The sequence below is a fragment of the Sus scrofa genome, chromosome 2 (genome assembly GCF_054392235.1).
Source record: "Sus scrofa isolate SSC_HxYL_T2T_F1_AM1 chromosome 2, Sscrofa_HxYL_maternal_Yorkshire_Landrace_v2.0, whole genome shotgun sequence".
Taxonomy (NCBI): Eukaryota; Metazoa; Chordata; class Mammalia; order Artiodactyla; family Suidae; genus Sus; species Sus scrofa.
The window spans coordinates 99,840,423-99,854,585 of NC_139384.1; the positions used below are offsets into that span (position 1 = coordinate 99,840,423).

General features: G+C 38.1%; 1 protein-coding gene across 7 annotated transcripts in view; it reads left to right on the top strand.

Annotated features, from left to right (window-relative positions):
* MSH3 (mutS homolog 3) overlaps positions 1-14,163 on the top strand; it is a 197,439-nt gene that overhangs the window by 105,021 nt on the left and 78,255 nt on the right. For 4 of the 7 annotated variants that reach the window (XM_085013912.1, XM_021084495.2, XM_085013913.1 and 1 more), the window contains 3 exons: positions 196-364; positions 8,481-8,545; positions 10,954-11,070. In XM_085013912.1, coding sequence (XP_084870038.1) covers positions 196-364; positions 8,481-8,545; positions 10,954-11,070 — 351 coding nt within the window. Of the gene's footprint in view, positions 1-195; positions 365-8,480; positions 8,546-10,953; positions 11,184-14,163 lie in introns of all 7 variants that reach the window. The other 3 variants (XR_014838120.1, XR_014838121.1, XR_014838122.1) reach the window with 1 other exon arrangement.

Below are 14,163 nucleotides of genomic sequence, written 5' to 3' on the forward strand. Positions count from 1 at the left end.
AGGGTAATTTTATTCTTCTTCAAAGAAATTAAGAAATTTGTAAATATTTAGTGGAAGAGCTGGGATTGGAATCCTGTTTTTTGTGACTTCCCACTCTCTGCAGGGGTCTGGTCTTTCATTGTGCTGTGAAAAATAACATAATTAGCATAAGTAGTATGCTTCAATGTATGTATTTGAATTTTTCATTTTTTTTAGAAATGGGGATAAAACTGAATTATTCAAAGACCTTTCTGACTTTCCTGTAATAAAAAAGAGGAAGGACGGAATTCAAGAAGTTACCAACAAGATCCAAACACATTTGCAAGAAATACGAAAAATACTAAAAAATCCTTCTGCACAATATGTGACAGTATCAGGACAGGAGGTAATGTCAAACACACTTTTATTTTGCATTAGTTTTTCTCAAGTAGAAAAGCTATTTTATATTATTATTATTTTTTTTATGGCTGCACCTGCAGCAAGTGCAAGTTCCCAGGCTAGGGGTTGAATCTGAGCTGCAGCTGTGGCCTGTGTCAAGCCAGGTCAATACCAGATCCTTTAACCCACTGTGCTGGGCTGGGAATCAAACTACACCACCGTGGTGACCTCAGCCACTGCAATTGGATTTTTTTTTTTTTTAATGTATTTTTATGGTTGCACCCAAGGCATTTGAAAGTTCCCAGGGTAGGGGTCAAATCAGAGCTGTAGCCGCCGACCTATGCCACAGCCACAACAACATCAGATCCGAGCCACGTCTGCGACCTGTGCCACAGCTCACAGCAACACAGGATCCTTAACCCACTGAGCAAGGCCAGGATCCAGCCTGTGCCCTCGTGGATGCTAGTCAGATTTGTTTCTGCTGAGCCACAATGGGAATTCCTGCAGTTGGATTCTTAACCCATTGCACCATAGCTGGAACTCAAGCTATTTTAAAATGTAAATAAAAATCTGAGGATAGAATGAAAGGTTTTTTTTTTTTCTTCAGATTTTCTCTTTTGTTCCTTGGAAATATATTGTAACAACTTGTTTTGATAAATATTTTCTTTTAGGAGTTACCATTGTGGCACAGTGGAAACGAATCCGACTAGGAACTATGAGGTTGCAGGTTCCATTTCTGGCCTCGCTCAGTGGGTTAAGGATCTGGCATTGCCGTGAGTTGTGGTATAGGTCAGACATGGCTCGGATCTAGTGTTGCTATGGCTGTGGCATGGGCTGGAAGCTTTGGCTCTGATTAGACCTCTAGCCTGCGAACCTCTCTATGCCACGGTTGCTGCCCTAAAAAGACAAAAAAAATTTTTTTTCTTTTAATAACAGTATTTTGTTTGCTTGCTTTAGTGTCTTAGTAAAATCATGCAAATTAATGTTATATATATTTTAGTATTATCTACTGAAATTATAAGATAGAGAACTTGACTATTACAAATAATCACTATATAGAATTCATTTGCCCTAAATCCAGGAAAGAGAAGTTAGTTGTCATTGATTCTTGGCATGCAGTGAACCACCTGTATTAATTTGATCACAAAGTGATTAAATGGCAGGGCATGCTTCCAAAGGAGTATAGCTGTTTAAAAAACAAACAAACAAAAGCTATAGCAAAAAATTACATTTAGTTAGTCTTCTATAAAATTATGGTGTTCTCTAGAATGTGTTTACTTCTGTTTAAAGTTTGATATTAATACCCGAATGAGAACGAGGAAGAAGTATGTTGTTTTTCCTTTTGTAATGGCTGCACTCACAGCATATGGAAATTCCCAGGTCAGGGATTGAATCTGAGCCACAGCTACAACCTCTGCTGCACCTGCAGCAATGCCAGATCCTTTAACCCACTGTACCAGGCTGGGGGTGGAACCTGTGCTTCCGTGGCAACCCAAGCCTCTGCAGCAGGATTCTTTGTGTGTGTGTGTGTGTGTGTGTGTGTGTGTGTGTGTGTGTGTGTGGTTTTTTTTTTTTTCCCCCTTAGGGCCATACCTGTGGCATATGGAGGTTCCCAGGCCAGAGCTGCAGCCACCAGCCTATGCCACAGCCACAGCAGTGCGGGATCTGAACTCCTTCTGCGACCCACACCACAGCCCATGGCAACGCAGGATCCCCAAGCTACTGAGCAAGGCCATGGATTAAACTCAAATCCTCATGGATACAAGTTATGCTGTCAACCCCCTGAGCCATGACAGCCTTGCAGTAGGATTTTTGATCCACTTCACCACAGCAGGGACTCCAGAAAGTATGTTTTTTTAAGTGTAGCTGTAACTTTTGTCCCTATTCTGCATTTGATGTATTGCTACGTCTCTCTTTTTTGTTCAGTAGAATATAAAGATCCCAACTGAGGCAATTTGAAAGATTCTACTTTGTTAAAACAGCAAATTAGCAAATTTGTGAATAATTTCTATAGAATGGACATGCAGAATTTTTTTTTTTTCCTTTGCTTTTTAGGGCTGCTCCCACGGCATATGGAAGTTCCCAGGCTAGGGTTCGAATCAGAGCTACAGCTGCTGGCCTACACCACAGCCGGCCTACACCACAGCCACAGCAATGCCGGATCCCAGCTACATCTGTGACCTATACCACAGCCCACGGCAACACCAGATCCTTAACCCACTGAGTGAAGCCAGGGATGGACCCCGCATTCTCATGGATACCAGTCAGATTTATTTTCGCTGTGCCACAACTGGAACTCCAACATTCAGAATTATTGAAAAAGATAGTTTTCCAGAGGGACAAAGCTTAATTTCAAAGCAGTTTTTAAAATACTTGCATTGCTTTTTCTATTTAGCCAAGAGAGTTGATTTGTATGATTATTTGGAATAAGAAACTCTACGATAAATTATAATTTTTATTAAAGTGTTTATTTAATAGACCATTGATTAAGTCAGTCTGTCTTGGACTAAAGGTATACTCAAGCAAATTCACAATGCATTCCACATAGAGCTCTCTTTAACATAAAATGGTTTCACAATATGTATCCGTATTTCTCACTCTTCCCCTGAACAGGCAAATGCCAAATATTTAATTGTATCTCTTGGTTTCACCATACTGTTATGACCTTTCAAAGTGACAAGTGACCTCAGTGCCACTGTTCTGGTTTATTTGTTGAAAATGATATGATCAAAATTATTTAATACATCAATAAGAGAGGTATAGCAGAAAAGTGATTACCTTGTATTATAGTGGGGAAAGCTGCCAGTTCCACCACTTACATGCTTCATGACCATGGAAGAGTCATTCCTGTAGTGAAACAGCTGTGAAGACCAATGGAGTTAAAATATGTGAAAGTCCTTTCTAGTTGTGAAGCACTATACACATGTTATTCATATAATAATAGTAATAGTAGTATAGTTACCATTTATCAAGCACTTGTTACAGTTCAGAATGGTGCTAAGTGCTTTGCATATATTACTGAATCCTTGCAACAATACAAAAAGGGGTTATTCCAGTTGTGTAGGAAAGAGAATTGAGATTTGGGGTAGTGGAATGCAATAAGTTACCCAAGTTAGAAGCTCAAGTCCAGCCCAGATCTGCCTGGCTCCAGTCTTTATCCCATGTCATTGTTTTCACTCAACTCACAAATATTAGCACAAGGGGTTATCGGTATCCTAGCTTATCTTTGATAAAATCCAGACGTCTTAGAGCTCATAATATTCAGACTTAAAGAAAGCTTAAGGCTTGGGAAGACAGCCCTGGATTCAGTTGCAGTTTTAAAATAAAAATGGGGAAAACTGATTAGGAATTTATAAGGGATAGTAAATTAGTTTTTTCTTTATCAGTGTAGCATTGGGGTTTAGGAAAAAACACATAGACATCAAGTAATTGGATTACAAAAGATTAGCAAGGAAGATAAATGATCTTATTATTTTCAAACTTTAGTAATGAAAATGATGAGTTTGAGGCAAGAAATTTCTTAGTTTTAACGACAGGATGGATACTCGGGTTTTTTTTTTTTTAACCTAGAATCTCAATATTGCATTAATATAAAATCACTTTTATATTATTTTGGGGGGGGAATTAGTGATTCTGTTCATTCAAACAGCAAATGAGTTCTAGATAGCATTGTTATATTCAAATTCTGTTTTAAGGTATAAGCAAACTTAGAGATATCTAAAGAACTAAGAACAGACTCCATCAAATATGGTTACCTTTGAGACTTGAAGAAGGAAAAGAGGGAATACCCTTGTTTTATATATATGTATTTCTTCTTTTATACCCTTCTGTCTGAAATGTTATTTTCATATGTATAACCTTTGTAATATATGTATGAAATTATATATTTTTGGTCTTTTTAGGGCTGTACCAGTGCTTATATTGAGGTTCCCAGGCTAGGGGTTGAATCAGAGCTACAGCTGCTGGCCTACACCACAGCCACAGCAATGCGGGATCCGAGCTATGTCCTTGACCTACATACACCACAGCTCACAGCGATGCCGGATCCTCAACCCACTGAGTGAGGCCAGGGATCGAACCTGCATCCTCATGGTTATTAGTCAGATTTGTGTCCGCTGAGCCACGATTGGAACTCCTGAAATATGTTTTTAAAAACCTGTTTTAGCAGCCCTATGTGGTACAAGGATTTTGTTAGTAAAATAGATAAATGGACTGTCAAATTGGTATTACTTTTGGCAGCAATCATTTTTTTACTTTTGTTCACAGTTTTTGTGTACTCATTAGAATACTGAGCCTTAATGATGATGGTGCATTATTGTGTCTGACTCAAAGTATTGGTTTAGAAAATACTGAAAGAAAGAAAACACTGGTTGAATTCCCATCATGGCTCCACGGTTAGCGAACCTGACTAGCATCCATGAGGACACTAGTTTGATCCCTGCCTTGCTCAGTGGGTTAAGGATCTGGTGTTGCTGTGAGCTGTGATTTAAATTGCAGATCCAGTTCAGATCTGGTGTTGCTGTGGCTGTGGCATAGGTCAGCGGCTACAGCGCCAATTGGATCCCTAGCATGGGAACTTCCATGTGCTGTGGGTGTGGCCCTAAAAAGACAAAAAGACCAAAAAAAAAAAAGAAAGAAAGAAAAGGAACCCCTGGAAAGAAAATAATGAAAGCAGAAACTTACATAGCTTTTCATAGTTCCCTGCTTCTGGGACAGTCTCTCTCGATACAGGGAGAATTGTTTCCTAACCTTGAGTCACATGTGGAATAGGCATGGAGTGATGTTTAGATTTGAGGTGGTCGTGGTTTGTAGTTTTCTTCAGGAAAAGGAAAGAAGTATTAGGGGAAGACCTTTAGAAAAAAATTCATTAATTCATAGCATACAGCATATCCAAATAGCTGTTTAGCATGTTTAAGACAGTCCCTGTTAAATCTTCCATCTAAATAAAAAAATATTTGTGGATTCTTAAAAGATTGTGAGAAAAAAAGGGGGAGAGTAGGCATGGGTTAAGTGTGATCTTAGAGAAAACAGAGAGCAGTTTCTAGAGTAAGTTAAGAATTTCAGCAAACTTAACTGCGATTCCAGCCCAGTGATCCCGTGGTCTATAGTCCGAGTAACAGTATCTGACATGTAACCAAAGCCAAACTGGATCCCAACAAAAGAATATGAGGAATTGTTGGAGGGAATCAAGACAGACTTCTAGCATTAACAACTAAGAAAGAAAGTTACGAACTCTAGAGCAGGGCAGGTTGCTGTCAGAACATATTATCTGAAATAAACGTTCATTTCCAATTTTTGTTCGTTTCTTTTTCTGTAGCAGTAAAACCTCTAAACAAAAGGACTGCCTGCTCATTCTTAGAATGTTCATGAAAGGAAATAGAAAATTTCCTATTTCAAAGCTAGTGTAGAACAACAACAACAAAAATACTACTAGTCGATGACAATCTTGAGGAGAGACACAGGCAGAAGAGAAGTCACACAGGACTAGCATCTGAGAAAGTGACCTTAGGGGTTTGACATGTAGGGGGTCCTTATGGGCTTTTCCAATTCTTGTCTTCCATCCTCTGTTGGCTCTGTACATGGCTTGCTTGAGGAGCTGTGGTCCTTAGAGTAGATCCTGAATACTTACAGATTGAACAGTTTTGGTCCAAACTGTTCCCAGGGTGCACCAAAGGGTTGTGACCAGTGGCAATTCGTAACGTGTATAAGGCATAGATTTGAATCCAGGCCACCATGCTGCAGAGTTATGGTGAATAACTTAACTGGCTCATTGAGGCAGCTATAGCTTCTTTGCAAAACATCCACCGTTCCTTAGTAATTTCTGTGGAGCTGTGTGTTATATGTGCCCTTCCCAAATATTAGTAATCTAATGTGGTCCTAAATTTCACTGTTTGCCTTTGGCATAGCTCCCCCCATAATAATTTTATAAAAAGGCTATTATGTTGTATCATGTCACATTTTAAAATAATTTTTAAGCAGAAATTTTTTAGCATACTCTCAAAGTGGTTTTATCTTTCTTACAATGATATTTATTTTGTGGATGTTTTTTCTCAGTTACTTTTTTAGCCAAAGGGTACTTTTTTTAAAGATGCTTTAGCTCTTCTCCTTTTTTTTTTTTTTTTGCTTTTTTAGGGCTGCACCTGTAGCATGTGGAGGTTCTCAGGCTAGGGGTTGAAGCAGAGCTGCAGCTGCTGGCCTGCACCACAGCAATGCAGTATCTGAGCCGCATCTGTGACCTACACTGCCGCTCATGGCAATGCCGGATCCTTAACCCACTGAGCAAGGCTAGGGATCGAACCTGCGTCCTCATGGATGCTAGTCAGATTGATTAACCACTGAGCCACAACGGGAACTCCCTAACCTCTTTATTTTTTTGGCTGCACCCATGGCCTGTGGAAATTCCCAGGCCGGGGATCAAACCTGTGCCACAGCAATGACTCAAGCTGCTGCAGTGACAGCACTCAGTCCTCAACCTGCTATGCCACAAGGGAACTTCCTTACTCTTATCTCTTAAACTATATATATCAGATTTGATATTTTATTAATTCCCTCTATACAAGAGGACATCATTAGTTATAAAATCTTTGCTAAAAATGAAAAAATTTTAAAAGTAACCAATAATTCCTATTATAATTAGTGTAAAAGCTATAGTATTTCTGTTAATAGAAAAGTAAACTCAAGAGCCTGAGCCAATACTATTAATAATATGTATATTATAAATACCTGAAATGTTATAAAACCTATGTGACAGGGTTTCTGTAGCCATCTCAAAATTAGTGGCAGCCACAGAGCTTCTGAGTTCTATCTCATACAAAATAAGTGTATTTTATTAGTTTATTTAATAAAACATTGTACTTCATTGCATTAATACAGGAAAATGAGCAGGAAGAAGAGATGATATTATCACTCACTTTGAAAATGTGATGGAAGTAGTGATTTCATTTACTTGCTAACTGATTTCAGAAAAGCCCGTAGAGTACAGCTGAATCTATAAAGATGTGGTACATATAAATAAAAACATCATGTGGAGTAATATCTTTCTTCCTTAATTGCTGAGGAAGTCAGGGCTTTGTGTGAGGACACTTTTAGAAGACTTAGGTTTCTTGGATTAAAAACTATTATAGGAGTTGCCGTCGTGGCACAGTGGTTAACGAATCCGGCTAGGAACATGAGGTTGCGGATTCGATCCCTGGCCTTGCTCAGTGGGTTAAGGATCCGGCGTTGCCGTGAGCTGTGGTGTAGGTTGCAGACGCAGCTCAGATCCCGCGTTGCTGTGGCTCTGGCGTAGGCTGGTGGCTGGAGCTCCTTTTTGACCCCTAGCCTGGGAACCTCCACATGCTGTGGGAGCGGCCCTAGAAAAGGCAAAAAGGCTAAAATAAAATAAAATTAAAACTATTATAATAAATCCTTTTCTGTTCAGAGTAAGGGATTGACCATACCTCAAACTGATATAACATCTAATAATCAGATATTTAAAATTTTTATGTACTTAGAAATTCAGTCTTGTTACTAAGAAATAGAATTCTTAAGATAAGTAGGTACTAAAAAATGAAAAAGTGTCATTAAAGGAAAATCACTATTCATAGTTCGAACATAACTGTTGTTAAAGTGCCAAGTTATATCCTTTATTACAGACTTTTTGCCCAGTACAAATTATATTTTATCCCAAGTATTGAAACCCTAATAATTTTTTTTTTTTTTGGTCTTTTTAGGGCTGCACCCACGGCACATGGAGGTTCCCAGGCTAGGGGTCGAATCGGAGCTACAGCTGCCAGCCTACGCCAGAGCCACAGCAACGTCAGTCAGATCCAAGCCGCGTCTGCAACCTACACCACAGCTCATGTCAATGCCGGATCCTTAACCTACTGGGCGAGGCCAGGGATCGGACCTGCAACCTCAAGGTTACTAGTCAGGTTCATTAACTACCAAGCCATGATGGGAACACCCCTAATTAATAATATTTGGTTGTGAAGACGTATGAACTCTCCCATACATCTTAGTGGATTTATTTTGAGTGCTTAGAATAATATTTGCTAGACTATTACAGCAAAATTTTGAGGAAGATTTAAAAATATAATGGTTAAATCATTTAAATATCTAAACTTTATTTGTTTTTATTTTAGTTTATGATTGAAGTAAAGAATTCTGCAGTATCTTGTATACCAACTGATTGGGTTAAAGTTGGAAGGTAAGTTTAAAAATAGATGTTTTCCTTATTAACATGAATTATAATGACATCTGTTAACCTGCAAGTTTCTAGACTGTTAGTAATCATATCCTTGACATTTAAAGCAAATCTTCCCCTTCAGTTTCCTTATGAAACTTGAAACCAGAGAAATAGTTATCTTAAACTCTATCATTGATCTTAAAGCATATTGTCCAAGGGATATCTTATTTGTATACATTTATTTTCTTGTCTTTTGAATTACTGTTTTATTTTTGTACCTCAGAGTATACTTTAAACACATTGGAAAAAAGAAGTTGCAGAACCTGTAATTATAGGATTAATTTGGTTGCTTGAACTTCTTGATGAATGCTGTACCTGACATTTCTTTTAAGAAGCTGACATTTCATTTTCTGCCTCACTGAGCTCTGCATTTCTTTATTCTTAATGCTTTCCATGGCACACAGTTATAACAGTTTTTTATGTGTTTTTTTTGAAAGTTGTATCATGAATTGATGAAAATAATTAATCAAAAACAAAATCAGAACTACATTGAGACTCTGCCTTTTTTCCTTGGCTAGCTATTAATCCCCAAAAGGGGACTCATTTAAAAAAATGCTTTTAGAGAAGGATATTTCCCCTTATAAGTAGCATCCTTTGTGAAATATTTATTACTACTGTTAGTATGTTTGCATGAACCTGAGATGAAGGTGGTACTTTCGCCCAAGTTAATAGAAGAGGGACTATAGCTTGTGATTCATGAAGGAACTAACTCTATATTAAGAATGCAAGGGAATTTTGACATGATGTATGAATGATTATTAATTTATTATTTTAATTAAAAAGGAAAACTATTTATTATCCATGTCCACTATAAGGGAATCCTGAAGGCACAGTCATGGATTTCTTTAGCTCTAATATCCTTTTTTCCCTATATTTTCAAAAGCTATAATTGAGCTTTAGGTAATACTGATTTTAGGGGGTGTTTTCCTCCTTTTGCAGGCATTCTTTCCTTTATCTATTTTTGTCCTATACCACAGCTAATGAATGGTAATATGCTTTATGAAGGGAAATTACTGGAAATCTTACTAGTCTGTCTAGGACAATCACTGGAATGTCTCACTGCATGAGTTTTGTCAGAAGAGAAGGCTATGATAAATATGTTTGCATAGAAATCCACACAACGTATTTTAAAAGCAATAAGCAAGGCATAAATCAGAGCCAGCATCTTTTGAACAATTCAGTGATGTAAGTTGAATGAATAAGTAAGATGGTTTGAGGGAAGGTTTATTGTTATTTTTTATCTGTTGTTTAATCCTCAGGGCCTTGACAGGGAGAGGATAGAATACCATTAGTCAGATTTCAAATGCGCAAGGCTCATTCCTAATCCGGTAACTCACCCAATTAAAGGTAATAGTGACAGCACGTTGCAGGAATGGGGGTGCAAGCAAAGATCAAGAGTACACTCTGTCAACAGCTGCCTACCACCCAGCCTTGACCTTTTCTTCTTAAAGGTCCCATCACAGGAATAACATCAATAGCAGTCATCATAGCCACCACCATGAAACAACTCCTGCTGTTGAGTACTGATGACATAGGTATTCTGCTAGACACTGTTTGATTCCCTCAACAGGACCTGTGAGGTAGATAGAATTATCACATCTGTTTGATAGATTAGGCAAGTGATGTTTAGAGAAGGTCAGTTTTATTGACCCACGGTCCCCTGGTTAGCAAGTGAAGTGCCAATGTTGGCGCCTTGGTCTGGACTCTCTGACTGGGGACCCACAGCATCCCCTCTTGTGCTCTCCAGCTTCTTGATGAGGAAACAGATTATACACAAGCCCAGAAGAGGAACAGTGGTATTTCTTCCCATCCAGAGCCATCGTGAATCTACATTGAGATCATGAAAACTCCTCTTCTTTGGCTGCCTCCTGAGTTAAGGCACTGCCATTCTTTGTAATGCTTTAGGTTTTTTTCACCAAAATATTTAATCATACGGAAAAGTGTAAAATATAAAAACTAACAGGACCTTCACCAGTATATCCAACCTCCAGTTTTGTCAGGATTTATTTTGCCATATTAGCTTCTGCTCTCTTTTGGAAAAGCAAGCATTTTCATTTCGTATAATTTAAAGAAAAAAGCCCTTTACTTATGAAATAGAAATTTTAAACTTTGACTTTGCCATATGGATATAACTCTCAATGAATTTTAAAGGCTTCCTGAACAAAATCCTGTGAAATCCAAGTGCTTTATTGACAGCACAGATCTTTGGAATCATAAAGTTGAGGATCATAATTCAGCAATGTTCTTTATTTACATCTATTTACTTTCAAGGTTCATCAGAGAATAATAACTAATTTTATGAAGTGATGGCATTACTAATTTCTTAGTAACCTTGATTTCCTATTTATGTTTTTTTCCCCTTCTTCTAGCACAAAAGCTGTGAGCCGCTTTCACTCTCCCTTTATTGTAGAAAATTACAGACATCTGAATCAGCTCCGGGAGCAGCTAGTCCTTGACTGCAGTGCTGAGTGGCTTGATTTTCTAGAGTGAGTTTACAATGAACAATATAATCTGACTTTTTTGCTATGAGAAATAGACCGGAAAATCTTTCCATCAAAAAGAAAAGTAGAGATTACTGCTTGTGACCTGCCATAAAATAGTTGAGTACATGTGTTCCCTGATTTTATTTTTAATCTATTGAAATGTAAACTCATCTCAGTCTTGGTTAAGAGACCAAATATACTTTATTGTTCCTGTACTAACATTTTGTTGCTAAGGGTGTTTTAGTAGCATCACTTTGAAATTCTACCTTGGACTCTGTTTATTTTTCTTATTCAAAAAGGCTTAACATTTTCAAAGTTGGGCAAGTATAGGTTAGTTTTGCTTTTATTATCTCCATTTAATTTTTTCTTACATTTTTATATCCTTTGCATTTCCCCCTTAACTTTAAAAAAAATTTTTTTTTGACTGTGCCCATGGCACATGCCAATTCCCGGGCCAGGGGTTGAACCCATGCCACAGCAGCGACCCAGGGCACTGCAGTGACAGTATTGAATCCTTAACTAACTGCACCACAAGGGAACTCCTTAACTTTTTAAAAAAAATATGTGTATATATTTTTTTGCGTTTTCGGGCTGCAGCCACAGCATATGGAGGTTCCTGGGCTAGGGGTCAAAAAGGAGCTCCAGCCGCCGGCCTATGTCACAGCCACAGCAATGCCAGATCCAAGCTGCATCTGAGACCTACACCACAGCTCATGACAATGCCAGATCCTTAACCCACTGACCGAGGCCAGGGATCGAACCCGCTATCTCATGGTTCCCAGTCGGATTTGTTTCTGCTACACCATGACGGGTACTCCAAAAATTTTTCTTATTCTAGTTGATTTACACAATTCTGTCAATTTCTGCTGTGTAGCCAAATGACCCAGTTATACACATATATACATTCTATATTTTTTCTCACATTATCCTCCGTCATGTTCTATCACAAGTGATTGGATATCGTTCCCTGTGCTCTACAGCAGGACCTCATTGCTTATCTGTCCTAAATGTAATAGTTCACATCTACTAACCCCGAACTTCTAGTCTATCCCACTCCCTCCCTGTCCCCAACTTTTTTATTTAAAAAATTTTAATCCAGTCTCTTGGAATAGAACATGATGGAAGATAATATGAAGAAAAGAATGTATATAAGTATGTATGACTGGGTCACTTTGTTGTACAGCAGAAATTGGCACATTATAAATCAACTATAATTTTTAAAAAAATCATAAAAAAATTTAAATCTGTGGAATGTTGAAATGAAGATCTATATACTGTTCACTTAGATATTAACGTTTAGTCATATTTATTTTATATTTCATAAGCTTTTTTTCCCTGAACCATTTTAAAGTAGATTTTAGACATTATAACACCTTACCTCTAAATACTTAAGCATATACCTTCTAAAAATAAGGATATTTTGCTGTATAATCTTACTACCACTATCATACCTAAGAAAAATAATTTTAATCTAAGACATGTTGAATTGCCTCAATTTCCCTTCCCCCCATATTTTAAAAAAACTTTCCCATGTTGCATTTGGTTATTAAGTTTCTTTAGTGTATTTGAGTGTAGAATAGACCCCTACTTTTTCGATTTTTATATAATGAGGTTTTTTTCTTTCTTTTTGGAAGAGTCCTTGTCATCGTCTCAAAGAATGACTCATTCTGGATTTATTAATTGTCACGTGTTCACAGTAACAGATTTAAGTTATGGGTATTGCTGGTACATGTGCTTAAGAGCCAGCTCTCTGGAAGAGGAGTATTATTTGTTTGATTTCGGTAGTGTCACCACTTCAACGCGGACTGATCGCAAGCTCCTGCTGGACTGGATTGGGCAGTTGACTTTCATGAGTCCATAGGAACCAGCTCCAGACCACCACCCATTTAAGCCCTTTATATGTATTAGCTCATTATTCCTCACAAGAGCCGTATGAGTGAAATAATACTGTCTTCGCCAGTATACAAATGAATGAAGCAAGATGCAGATGTAAGAAGTAAGTCGTCCGTAGGAAGGCTAAGGATTGGAGCTCAGATTCAACCCAGGGTGTGTCTGGTGGTAGGTATGTGCCCCTTCAGGCTGTAGAATCAGTCCATCCGTTATGAATCCATGGGCATCACTCTAAACAGAAATCTGTTAGGCTTTCTCTTTAAAAACTTAAACAATAAATATTCAGTGACCTCTTCAGGAAGGTTTATTCCACTTAAAGTAACCAATCTAGCAAGTGAAACAAAAAAAACAAAACAAAAGATAATATGTGACAGATTTTAAAAGATAGTAAATTGATTATCATCTCTTTTTGTCCAGAGGAGTTTCAAATTATAGGATCAGAAAGAGGTTCCAATTTATTTATCCTGAATTTTTTTGAGGTTATCTTGATTCAGAGTCTTGAATCCAGGGATGGAAATTCCTTCTGTTCAGTTCCTTTTCCAGTTTACTTTCAATTACCCATCTTAAAATTTTTCAGGGCCCTTGAGTTTCCCAGTTTTCCTGGCTTTCCCTTAGTAATATCACTGGGATTGTGTAAGGTTTTCTTTGTTTTTTCAGTCTTTTTAAGGCTGCACCCAAGGCATATGGAAGTTCCCAGGCTAGGCACTGAATCAGAGCTGTAACCCCTGGCTTACACCACAGCCACGCCACATCCTCAACCCAGTGAGCGAGGCCAGGGATTGAACCTGCGTCCTCATGGTTGCTAGTCAGATTCGTTTCCACTGAGCCACGATGGGAACTCCAAGAGAATGTGAAAGTTAGTCTAACGTTTCTCCTTTCAAGCTTCAAGGGCCGTGTTCTGGGGTCCTGGGAATTGATGAGGTTGTTGCTGTTCACATTCTACAGCGTGTACATGATTTTATAAGTCAAGGTTGTGTTCTCCCTGTTGTTATTCTAGATTAAAGAAAATTTACGTCTCCCAAGCCCAAAATTTTGATAATATCCTTGATTCTTTCTTCCTTTTTGTCCCTTTATCTGTTATTGAATTTTTTTTTTTTTCTTGGAAATGTCTGATGTGCCCCTTCCATCCTCTTCTTGCACCCTGCCATTACCTCATACCATTTTCCCTGTGTCAGCCCTCTGCCTGGGCCCTTCTACCCCATTAAC